We start from the raw sequence: 12415 nt of genomic DNA, 5'->3' as shown, positions 1-12415 counted from the left end.
AAACAACCACTGGAGAAAGCCATAAAAGGGACGTTTTCCTTGTGCTAATGTGATTCAGTGTCAGGAAAACATGTGTATTTAGGGCACTTTATGGAGTGATTATAAAGTCTATTATGATTTTTTTTTTTTGCTTTAACACTTGTTTTATCTTCAAATTGTTCAGAATTTGGTATGTGAGAACTCGTATACCTTTATGATTAACAGAGGCCTAAAGAATGAGTTATGCATCTTTACAGTTTAGTAGGCTCACTGATAAAAGTTGTTAGACTTTTAGACCCTAAGTAAAGTACAGTTTACTCCACGTCATTCAAGCTGTACATAATATGTCTTTATTGGCTGTAACACACCTTATCAATTATGGAATTTTGAAGGAAATTATTGAATTTAGGGGTGTGTGAAACTAAAAACACCATTTTATTTCCATTTTCCAGCAGAAAGGGGTCGACGTTTGGAAGATTTCCACTTTTATTCATGATTAAATGTCCTCTGATCCTCATCAGCGGGGCAACCACAGAAGAATGTAGATCGATACGATGCACTTTGTCTTCCTCCTTTTGCATAAACACAGTATATCAACACATTCACTAAAAAGAAAAAAAAATTGTGTATATTTTGTCCTTTTGCATATATTCACATTTTGAAGACAAACTCCTTGTTTATGACCACAAACCTAGAGGGGGGGGGGGGGGAAGCTGATTCTGATACAAAATATTGATTTCATGATTATGTTGGGGGTTTACAGAGTGAACATCACTCAGTGCAAGCTAACCTGAACTGTGAGATGTTTGAATTTATGCCTGTACGTCACACAAGCATTACCAAGTTCATAGCGAGAAGACAGCTGATCCTTTTTGACGAATTCTTTAAGATAAGACTAAAGAAGCCTTCCAGATGATAAGTGAAACAAACCCATTTATGGCTGTTGTGAGGTGGATTACTGAAAATCGAAACAAACGCGAATGTAAAAACCTGCAAAGTGTTTCCACGAACGGGAAAATATGAGTAATTAAACACTAAATCGCTGCTTCCCATTTATTTGTTTCCCAAATGAGAACATTTTGGATCCGAAACACGTAACTTATGGACCTTGTTTTTGCCCGACGCACTAAATTTGACAACACTGTTGACAGTAAATCCTTCCTTTCCTGATAGTCTAAACACAGGCATGCAAAGATGCGCGCGTACAGTGATTCGAGTGCGACTGCACGCATTCACACTCGAAGCCACATGTCTTAGCCGATCACATTTCCCAGCGGGGCCGTGTGATTGTAACACAAACAAAACACAACAAAACAAAACAAAAAAAAAAAAAAAAAAAGCACACAGAGCGACTTCGGGGCCTTGCATCTAGCTACCTGAGAGTTGGCTTGAAGGTGAGCCTTTTTATTTTCCGCCTGCCTTGCGAGGCACGCGCCGCGCTCCAAAGCCATTTCAGTCGAGCTCCTTTGTTGAACCATAACATTACTCGCCACCGGCCCCCTGCACCTCCTCCAGCAAACCCACTGCCGTTTGGAATAACAGATGAATAAATGGATGAGGGGGAAAAAACAGTAGACTCAAACCACAGTGGAACTCAGCAATGGTCAGCCAGGCCCACCACGCCTCAGCAAATGTTTGTCCAAACCTGTTATTTCTGGCATTGTACTGTCTCAAAGAGATCATTTCATTCTCCATAAGGAATGCAGCGGCTATAAATAGCCTGTAGATGAAGGAGGGGAAATCAGAGATTTGTAGACTAATTACAGAGCTGGAGTTGAACCCTTCTGTTATGGTTCATTTTTCATCAACCTCTGTCTCCATGACTGTCTGACTGACTGACCAACCGAGGCGAATTGGACATTTTCTCAAAGGGACACGAACATCTGAGCTGATTGCTGACCCCTCCGTTTTCTGCGCCGATCAGCGTGCGAGCCGCACTTGGACCTCATGATCCTCGAGAAAGACAAAAGGGCGTAAATGGATGCAATTATCAAACACACCCTTCTCGTTTTGCTCCAACACATTCACTGTGCATTAGGAAGAAAAGAAAAACTGGAGATGACTGACAAGCAGAGGTGGGGCCCAAATTAGTCAGACGGGGGCGGCAGTGGTGGGAAATGCTACTGTAAAGCTGGAAAATGCTCCAAACTCAATAAAAGAAGAAACAAAGACATAAAACGTGCAGGTTTATTGGAAGGAATGTGTTCCTTCTGCTTGTGGTTAATTAATGACTGCTACTACTCAGTAAAATAATGTAATTTCCTTTCAGATGAAGACACTTTGATGTCTTTGTATAGTCACTTTGTTGTGGCTGAGGGAGGAGAAGGGAAAGGTGGAGGCGTCAGAAATCACTGACAAGTTTATCACATCCAGGATGATTATTTCAAGATCAGAAAACATTTGTTAAACTATTACTTTTATAAAATACAACTATAATCATTACCAGGTCTTTTCTAAAGGACAGAGGGTCAGATATTTATTGGAAAACACAAGGAAACAAAGAAGTTTAAATTATTGTGGAAATGCCGCCCCCGTGTGGGAATAATGAAAAACTGCATTACGTTTGAAAACATGCAGTTTAATTAGTCATTGTATTTTTATTTTATTTTCAGAATTGGGGCATTATCTTTATTTTTAGCTGTTTAGGCTACTTACATTTCCACCCTATCATCTGGACTAAAATGTGATGACATTATGCATAACCTGTGTATAGGTATCTTAGACTCTGAGTCAGGCTCGTAGAGCGCCAAATTATCTGAAAAATAACCCCTAAATGTTCGGCTAAGCTGGAGTTCAACTGCAACTTTTGCAATATAGTCTTAATAATGACTCTTAGGAAACTTTTCTCTTAAGGTTAGTTAGTTTGTGTTGAAAACTGAAAGGAAATATTCTACAAATGTTCCCTGGTGGTACCTTATACATTTTACTATACACTTTAGTAAACCAACTTCATGGAAGGTTCCTTCGAAGTTCTTTAAATATTATCTAGAACATTGACGAGAACCTCTTGAACTTTCTTTGGACTTGCTCTTATTGTTCGTTTCAACACGGAGACTTTGCAGTTTTGTGTTTTCAGGAAACGTTAACAACGACTTGGCCAATGATAATAATAAAGTTTCGTCTCCTTGGTTACCTTAAAGTTCCATGATCACAGTCCGACTGAGGTTTGCTCGGGGGTCTCCGGCTGACTCACACCGTTGGAGGTGACCAAAGAAGCAGAGCTGCAGAACTTTTGCGGGCCATGTTTAAACTCGGATTATAGTCCGAATACATCTTTAAGAGGCAAAAATTATTCGGATGAATGTGGCTATGGAGGTGGAGAATCAAAACACGGTGAGTAAAACTGTCTTTACGACGTTGCTAGTCGTTCAGCTAGCCGGCGATGCTAACAGTTCTAACGTTTTTGACGTTGACTATTTTCAATAGGGACTTTCTTCTGTTTTAACTTTGCTGTCAATACGGTATCGCCATAACATTAGAGTACAAGACATAGTTGGATACATTTTTCACCAAATTAAATAAATTGTAGGCTTTTGAAGTATGGTCTCTTGACCAAGCTCGGGTGCGACGGTGCAAATTAAACAGAGGAAATGGAAAATATATTATAAAGATAATGAATTTATGCTTAAGAACGGCCATGTTCGCAGCTGGCAAAATGTAAAATGTATTTTTGTGGTAAAATTGCAGTGAAAAATGTTTCGTAATAAAACATTTACAAACAACCAACTGTCTTTTAAATAATTGTTAATAGAAATAGAACAGGGGTCTCCAACCTCTGGCCCCGGAGCCGCATGTGGGTCTTTGGACTTTCCACAATGGCTTTTAATAACTAATGACATTAGAACTACTAGTAATGGATTCATTTAGATTTATGTCTAAAAATTGTGAAATCAGCCTAAATTAAAACCCCAGCTTCAAATCAGATGTTAACTTCAGTGTTGTTTACCCTGCATCAAAAGCTGAATATGATGAAAGCTGTTGATATTTTCATCTTAAAGTGTAAAAAGTTTATTTAAAAATGCTGTTCTAAGTAGGCCTGTCACGATAACAAATTTTGCCGAGTGATTACTTGTCTAAAAAAATTTTGCGATACACGATAATATTGTTTCGAGACCTTTTGACACTGATTTAATGGAAATGATGTAATAATGCATGCTATTTCCTGCCATAGATATACACTTTATTTTCAAAAGAGCACATAACACTGGAACTAATAAACTAAATAAACAAAACAACAAAAAACAAAAATAAAATGGATTCTCAGTCTCTATTAACAAAAAACGTACTTGAATAAAAACTAAACAACATAAAGCCAAAGTGGAAATAAATACTGCATTCAACCAAAAGAGTGCAGATATGAAGTCTGTATACTATATTGCCCCTCAGTAATCACGAGATTTAAATAAGAGAAGATGGGCACATCCGACTACCTAATGCAGTAGTTCATACTACACGATTTTTTTGCCCCTATTTTTCCCTTAGGACAACATTAATATTTATTCAGCATTTCGTTCAAAGAATATAGAAATGACAAGGGGAGGAACTGGAGCCAAATTGCTACAGCAGCCCGTTAGGTTTTCAGCTGTTCTTCATTAAAGTGACATAAATAGGTTCTAATGATTTTCATTCAGTCAGGACTTTACGCTGACTCTAGCCACATGCATCACAGGTAGATTCTAGTAAAGCATTGATTAATGCCTGGTTTTAAAATTAGTTAACTGGACTTGTAGCCATTATTTTGTGCCCTTGTGGCTGGACACCACACGGCATGACGAACCCAATCGAACCCTTGTACCTAGGATTTCTGTCAGGTTTTGAAAATGGGCCGACAGTCCGCCAACAACTCGTGGAGTGTGCGCTGGACATTACACTAAGGAAGAGCACCGGAGTTGAGCCTTTTTTCATTCAGTGTCATCAACAGAAAGAAAAAAAGACAGAAAGAGATGATAAAGCCGATAATTAAAATGAGGTCGATAGGTTTAATTTATCGTGTGATTAATTGATTTATCGTTTATTGCGACAAGCCTAGTTCTAAGTTGTTGAGATCTCCCATTTTTTTCCCCCTCATCACTGTTTATTTTGTGAAATTCATTGAGCATGATGATACACTTTGGAATTCTGTTGCTTCTCTAACATTGCTTTGCTTCTTAAAGCTCACATCCTGCCCTTCGTCGCTTAATGACAGCAGCTCTTCGTCTTCTGATGTCTTAAATCAAGAGAACCCTCTGGAGAGCCTTACCCACCACCCCCCAATTCCTGGCACCATCATTCCCAACCGGATTTTCGTTGGGGGAATCGACCACAGGGTGAGATTTCTTTAGAAGCGCACCGCTGTGGGGCGGAGATCAGTCCAGTCCTGTTAAAATAAATGTACCTGTTTGTTTTGAGGTCAACGAAGGCGACCTGCATCAGATCTTCTCGCAATACGGCGCAGTGAAAGACGTGAAGATAATAATAGACCGCTCAGGAATCTCAAAAAGGTTACTTCTGTCCTTTCTTCCCTTTTCCTCTCTACTCCCTACCGTTTTAAACATGCCTTATAAATCTCTTGTTTGTTTGAACAGATACGGGTTTGTTACGTTTGAAAACCAAGACGACGTGTTGAGAATCCTCAGTAATGTAAGTGTCATGACGCATCTGCATCCGTCTCATCCATCCGGGTTTAACCTCGTTGTCTTAAATCAAAAGGCGACTGAAATCTCCTTTAAGGAGAAGAAGCTCTGCATTGGCCAGGCCGTTAAAAAGAACCACTCTTCAGGAAAAGGTAAGCTGAATTTCAGCCAGCTGGTTTTCTTTTCAAACTTTCCGTTTAGATGGATTTTCTTTCTTTTTTTTTTTTTTTTTTTTTTTTTTCTTTCTTTCTTTTTTCGTCGTTGTTGTGGGGGTTTTTTTCTCAGCTAAGAACGCCCGCATGGCCAACCTTGACCCTCAGATGTCCTGCGGGACGTTTTATCTGACCACATCCACAGGACATCCGTACACCTACCACAAGGGCGTGGCCTACTTTCACTGCCCCAGCATGAACCCTTTGGCTCACCACTGGTCGGTAAGGATCCGACCATTTCACCTGAAATCCCGCCGAATGCAGCGTAAAGTGTGGAGAAGTTCATGGGAACTGGTTTCTTGCAGCCTCACCCTCAGCTGATGATTCCTCAGTCCCATCAGCCTGTTCACCCCCAGCAGCCACCTGTGTATCCTCACTACCAGGTAGCAAGAGCACTTTTACCTTCAGAGTCAATGAATTCGTCAAGATAGCAGCTATTTTATATTGTCTGTCTTTTCACAGGACATCGCAAACCAGTATCAATGGAACATCGCTCAGGTTTGTGAAACAAATCATCGCTCGGCTGTTTAGGTAAATTCCCCCACTTATCAACCCTGTGTTGTTTGTGTCCAGGTGCCAACCCATTTCAGCGCAGCGATGTACTCACAGCAGCCAGAATATCCCTACCAGGCCCTGGATGGAAGCTCTTACCTGCCTCCTGGGCCCGCCATGGAAGGCAATACCCCAGAGGTACCTAAAATTCACGAAGAAATGACAAGATTACAATCAGTTAATGTAGATTCAGATTATATAATAAATATGTGTCTCTTTGTTTGCAGTTTTTAGAGTCGACGGCGCCACATTTTTACTCAGGAATGACACCGATTGCTCTGCAGCATGACCCCAGAGAGGTAAAATTCTCCCCACTGGTTGGATTTCGAACTGAGACTATTAATCGAATTAATTGTGATGAATCAATCATTGAAATGATCGTCAACTAATTTAGTAATCGATTAATTAACAGGAGTTTACAGACTCAGAAAAGGCTATTTGCTGAAAAAACTACATAATTAGAGCAGTCATTAAGTCAAAACTGTACAAAAAACATATATTTTTTGTAAATATCTTCTACCCAAAAACTCCTGTAGTAGCATAGTTTTATCTTCCCCTAATAATTTGCAGCCCTAGTTGGATTTTGATCAATGTTTCAGTGTGACATAAAGTGCCTGTAGTAGAAGATGAATTTATTGTCGCCTTTTACCAAGGGTACCAGTAAATCAGTCATTCTGTTGGGATAAACAGAATCAAATCTCACCTTACAGTTGGTGGATTTAGCGTCCGTCCACCCAGGAGCTTGGTGGCGTTTGTCTTACTGAGGCATTTTCTGCTTTCTTGTCCCTCCGTAGAGTCAGCTGTTCCCCCGTTCGCGTGTCCATCTGAAGCCGAGGCACCGCCGCTACACGCACCCCAAGGACTACTACCATCTGCCCGAGCCCACAGAGTCGCCGGACGCCGCCGCGTTTCCCTTCCACGCCCCTCGTGTAGGCTAACCGGCCGACGTCTCCCCAAGCAGAACGTGCCACACTCTCCGCCGACAGTTCCTACTACTTCTCCATGAATTAGCACACGGTCATATCTGCTCCACAGCAACGCAGTGAAACTCTGCGACACTTGCTTTTAATTTACGCATTAGGATTACAATTTTAACATCTTTGCGCTGAAGCACATAGTTCACAGCAAGGCTTTGAGAACCTGCTGGGGTCTCAAAATGGGTTCTCTTAACGATTTTTGCAAACAGCGCAGCTATCTTCGATGTCACATTTACACAATTCATGTTACTGGTGGACGGATCTAATGATATTTCATGTGAAAAAAGCTGCTGCGGCAGTGTGTCATCATGGTGCCTTTCTGTTTCGCGTCAGAGCGGAAACATCTATGTTAAAATCCACAGTTAAAGTTTTTTCTCTTGGATCTGTGCCTGAATATAGAGGCTAAATGCTTCACCGTTGCTGTTTGCCGTGTAGTGGTTGTGTTTGAGGGTCTCGGAGCTGCAATATTAGGGCGTTTTGTCAGCTTTGACCCTTTCAGGGACTGCCTCACCTACTGGTTCTTTAAGCAGGGTTCCCACATAGTCTTACAAAGAATTTGATGGAACTGTTTTCCAGAACTAGAACTACCAGTCCCAATTGCTGCATTATAAATATTTGGATTTCTGAAAAAAAAAAAAAAAAAGGTGCTTCAATCAACCACTTTGGTTTGTCTGATAGCTTTAAAATAAAGAGGGACAAAGAAGTGATAGATTCATTCATCCATTATCCAATTTCTCCCATCAGTTTGTCCAAAACAATATCTGTTGTGCGTTCCTCCAACCATTTGTTAGTCTGTTCATTTATCCATCCACCTGTTAGTTTGTTCAATTATCTATCCATGTATCAGTCTGACCACACATCCATCCATCATGTACTGATAACTCTACTAGAGCCTTGAAAATGATAGAAAATCGTCCTAGAACATGTAGGAACCCTGTTGAAGGCACTGCGTCCGTCTGCCTGGCTTTTATTGCACTTTCCCCTTTGACAGATGTCGATTATTGAGTCCAGTCATAAAGGCAACGGGCTTATTTTGTACCATGGCCGACTGATGCATGTTGAAGTAGATATTTAGCAGGTTGTCGTTGCACAGTTTGTCCACAAAAGCACTACAGTTGCTCCCGCATTGTATGCTTTTAACGTTTCAGTGGACGAATTGTGCCGAGAACCACTTTGCAGCACACAGGAACTGATCAGTGCTTTTCCACTGAGCAGCTTGGTGCAGGTTCTGGTTTGTCACGTGTGGAGCCTCCTGGATTTGTCCTGCGAAGAAATCCCAGCTGACACATTTTAAAAAGAGAAATGAGAAATTCCATGTTTGGAGCGGATCGGAGCTCAGCATGCAGACGGGTCGTTTTAGAAACTGATTGAAGCTTCATTTCTTTGTCACGATAGTTTTAGCATTGTTAAAGACGAAGGAGGTGCTTTTGTAAATGTGCCTTGTTTTTCCCCTGGTAGTGTTTATTTTTTATTTTTTTACTTTCAGACTTTTAAAAAAAAATATATATATTTTTTTTCCCCTTATTTTGAAGTTCAAAATGCTGTAAAAAGTCACTTCTTCTCAGAGGACTCAACCAAAAAAACAATTCCTGTATTGAGAGAATTTAACTTTAAATCCACTTCAGGTGTGATTAGTGGGTACTGCAACTAGTGTGTGCCAATTGCTTTCATTGCATTGCTTTGTATCTTATTGTACTTTCCTATATGCTTTATGGGTGAAACCCAATGTTTTCTATTTAGTCAAAAAGCACATTGTAAACCTCCTAAACAACAATCCAGTTGATAAATATATAGTTTTAATATTGTAAAGGTGATGTACAGCGTATATTTGAGATCTACGTACTTTGCTTTGTAATGCCCTATATTATCAGACAAGTTGTTGTAACATTGTTGTGGTTCAATGCGTTTGTAGTTTCCAATGCAAATAAACATTTTTGCTTTATGTTCCACGAAGTCCAGGCGTGTTCTGTGACTTGGTGATCTCGACTGAATACTCGGACCGATTGAAATGAAGAGCTCCAACCATTGGAGTGGAGGTGTTTGAGTGTGTGATAGCGGGGTCGGTAATCTGCCAGTAGGGCCGCCGGCCCTGATGAATCAGGGTTTTATCTGAATGAATGGATAAAAGACCTTGGCACCAGGGCAAAAACACCTCCTGCCTGCAAATTACAATAACAAAAAGGCCAAGTCTCGTGACATTAGTTGGAGGTTTATAAAACAGCTGGGCTTTTTCTGGGAATCTTTTACGCTGCTTTGTACAAAAACATTACTAAACATTTCGGTTGACACGTTTTCAGCTCTCTTAATATTTCTAATAAAAAGGTTGCATCTTCAACACACCAGGTTTGCTTCCCACCATATCACCTGGCCGCTGAAGGTGGAAAAATGCCGCAGAGGCTACAATCATGCCCACAATCATCACATGACTAGAACAAGTGTTTTCTTGCCTGTCAATCGGCATGAACCATCCTTGTCATTCAGATTACAGTTTCATTCCAGTCAAGCTGAATCCGATCAAAATATTCTGGTTAGGGCCTTTACAATGGAGACATTTTATTCCAGTCAGCTGTTCAGAATATTTACTTATGTCCATGTAATTGTGTCGAGGACTATAAAATCTGTACATGGAGCATCTGCTCTAACTTGCCACACAAAAATCTAACGAAATTCAGAAATGGATCGTTAACACTTAACTAGTGTTGCGCCAAGTGTCTGCAACAGATACCCAAACATGCTAATCCAAATGTTGGACGTCATTTTACGTTTGCCAAATGCGATTTCAGTCCTTCTTTAATCTGCTTTCTAAACATTTTTGTTTTCATCCAGAGAGACACTGTGATGTCAGAGTCATTATGCATCTCTTATTAACAAGGATTAATTGGAGTTGGTCAACAATCAGCAGGGTTAAGCTTTCTAAAATCAAACTAAAATCACTTTTTTTAAAGGCAATGAACAGTAAAGTTGTCATATAAAAAGTATCCTTAACCTAATTAGAACAATGCATCTTCCCAAAAAGACCAAAACCTGATATTTGTCGTTCTTTATATGGATTTTAGGATCTGTGCAAGTGTGAAGCTACAGGAAAAACAAGAATGTAAATCACTGTGCTGTTTTTTATTCTGCTGATACTGGGAGTGGTGGCCTTCGGATAACCGTCTATCAATAGTGATGAACATGTGGAAAGTGAACAACAATAAGCCATCATCGCGCCGCCGTTCATCGCTATACATAACCAGATTTGTGTTGTAAAAACCGATTTGGATGACAATACTTTATGCTGTGCCATCACACGGCTACTTTATATAAAAGGACAACGGCGCAGAGAACATCTATTGAGCATCAGTCTGGCCTCCACTAAAACAGCAATGGGAAAGGTAAGTTTATTACGTGCTGCTAAAAAAAAATAAAATCTTTCTTTGGTTTATTTATGTATATTTAGAGAAATATGACTTTTGCAGATCATATTCTACGAGGACAGGAATTTCCAGGGTCGCCATCATGAGTGCATGAGCGACTGTGCCGACCTGCACCCTTACTTCAACCGTTGCAACTCCATCCGAGTGGAGAGTGGCTGCTTCATGGTGTACGACAGACCCCACTACCTGGGCCACCAGTACTTCCTGCGTAGGGGGGAGTACTCCGACAACCAGCGCCTGATTGGCATCAATGACTGCATCCGCTCTTGCCGCATGATCCCCACGGTAAGAAATAAGTGGAAAAAAGGCTTAAGATCCACCCCTGTAACCTGCATAAGACTCATAAATCCTCCCGTTGCAGCACCGTGGCTCCTACAAGATCAGGCTGTACGAGCGTCCGGACATGGGCGGCCAGATGCAGGAGATCAGCGACGACTGCCCCAACGTCCAGGACCGTCTACGGATGTCCGACATTAACTCGTGCAACGTGGTCGACGGCCACTGGCTGCTGTACGACCAACCCAACTACAGGGGGAGGACCTACTATCTGAGACCCGGCGAGTACCGCAGGTACAGCGACTGGGGTGGCGCCAGCCCAAGGATCGGCTCTCTCAGGCGAATCACCGACTTTAACTAAGATCCTTGTTCTTCCATCTGTTCCTAATAAACATGCTTGGCTTAAACTGTGTGTAAAGGTCATTGTACCCAAATGTCATCCTTGGGGAGTCTCTTCAAGTAATCAGAAAGCATTCGAATGGTTTAATTGACTTTATTTGTAGTATCTTACATACAAAACACTTTGCATATTCTCACATTGTGATACGTCTGATTGATCCCACCCTGGGGCTCAAGCTTCCCCACTCATGAAACCTCCTGTACTGACCCTGGAGCAGCAGGTACTGGCGCCCCCGGTAGTGAGGATGCTCGTAGAAGAGCCAGTGGCCATCCGTCGCGTTGCAGGAGTGCACATCGTTAAAATGGAAGCGTTCGTAGAGAGAGGGGCAGTCATCAGTCAGCTCCATCATCGTCCGTCCGAAGTCTGGGCGCTCGTAGATCATCATCTTATGAGACCCTTGGTGCTGCAGGAGAGATTGCACTTATCAGTTGCTTCTGCTGTGAAATTTGGATTGTACCTGGAGGGGGTCTTACCATGGTAATCACGCGGCAGGATCGAACGCAGTCATTGAATCCCATCCAGCGCTGGTAGTCTGGATAGTCGCCCTTTGTCAGAAAGTACTGGTAGCCCATGTAGTTGTTTTTCTCGTAGACCATCCAAGCTCCACTGTCCACCCTGATGGAGTTGCAGCGGCTGAAGTGGGAGTGCAGGTCCGAGCACTCGCTGCTGCACTCATAGGAGCGGCCCTGAAAGTTTCTGTCCTCGTAGAAAATGATCTGTCAGGAATGCAAGAAGCGTCGGATCAAGTTAGGCACAAATGGCAAAGATCTGCCTCCACTTTTCTGAGTTCGGTGAAGTAATTTACAGAAACATAAAAAATAAAAAAGACACCAAACAAAACGAGGAGCCATACCTTCACCATTGTGTTGGCTAATTTTGTTCACGCTGTAGCAGCAGTCGTGGGCTCCCGGCTGCATTTATAACCCACAAATGACCTGCAGCATTGTGATTCATAACAATGATTGGACCTGTCAGCTTTTTTTAAACACTG

General features: G+C 41.5%; 3 protein-coding genes across 3 annotated transcripts; 2 read left to right on the top strand and 1 right to left on the bottom strand.

The window, feature by feature from the left end:
* Positions 1 to 4994: 4994 nt before the first annotated feature.
* Positions 4995 to 9279, top strand: LOC106926539 (protein boule-like; the record flags this gene model as incomplete). The annotated part of the gene is made up of 9 exons (XM_088008140.1): positions 4995 to 5285; positions 5368 to 5459; positions 5544 to 5743; positions 5877 to 6025; positions 6109 to 6186; positions 6266 to 6301; positions 6377 to 6493; positions 6583 to 6654; positions 7150 to 9279. Coding segments are annotated over 9 exons (1179 nt in total), but the record flags the coding sequence as incomplete, so codon positions are not given.
* Positions 9280 to 10649: 1370 nt separating this feature from the next.
* LOC106926561 (gamma-crystallin M2-like) lies at positions 10650 to 11431 on the top strand. Its single transcript, XM_015001556.2, has 3 exons — positions 10650 to 10706; positions 10791 to 11033; positions 11110 to 11431. Exons 1-3 carry the CDS (start codon positions 10698 to 10700, stop codon positions 11383 to 11385), a joined length of 528 nt encoding a protein of 175 aa, XP_014857042.1. The 5' UTR covers positions 10650 to 10697; the 3' UTR covers positions 11386 to 11431.
* Positions 11432 to 11501: 70 nt separating this feature from the next.
* Positions 11502 to 12415, bottom strand: LOC106926560 (gamma-crystallin M2-like). The gene is made up of 3 exons (XM_015001555.2): positions 12278 to 12415; positions 11898 to 12140; positions 11502 to 11827 (listed from the first exon to the last, which is right to left on the bottom strand). The coding sequence occupies exons 1-3, from the start codon at positions 12284 to 12286 to the stop codon at positions 11558 to 11560; spliced, it is 522 nt and encodes a 173-aa protein (XP_014857041.1). The 5' UTR covers positions 12287 to 12415; the 3' UTR covers positions 11502 to 11557.

This window comes from Poecilia mexicana, unplaced genomic scaffold, assembly GCF_051168715.1.
Source record: "Poecilia mexicana isolate PSO_F unplaced genomic scaffold, ASM5116871v1 scaffold_2, whole genome shotgun sequence".
Taxonomy (NCBI): Eukaryota; Metazoa; Chordata; class Actinopteri; order Cyprinodontiformes; family Poeciliidae; genus Poecilia; species Poecilia mexicana.
Note: the sequence above shows the minus strand (reverse complement) of the source record. Positions and strands in the feature narration are given on the sequence as shown.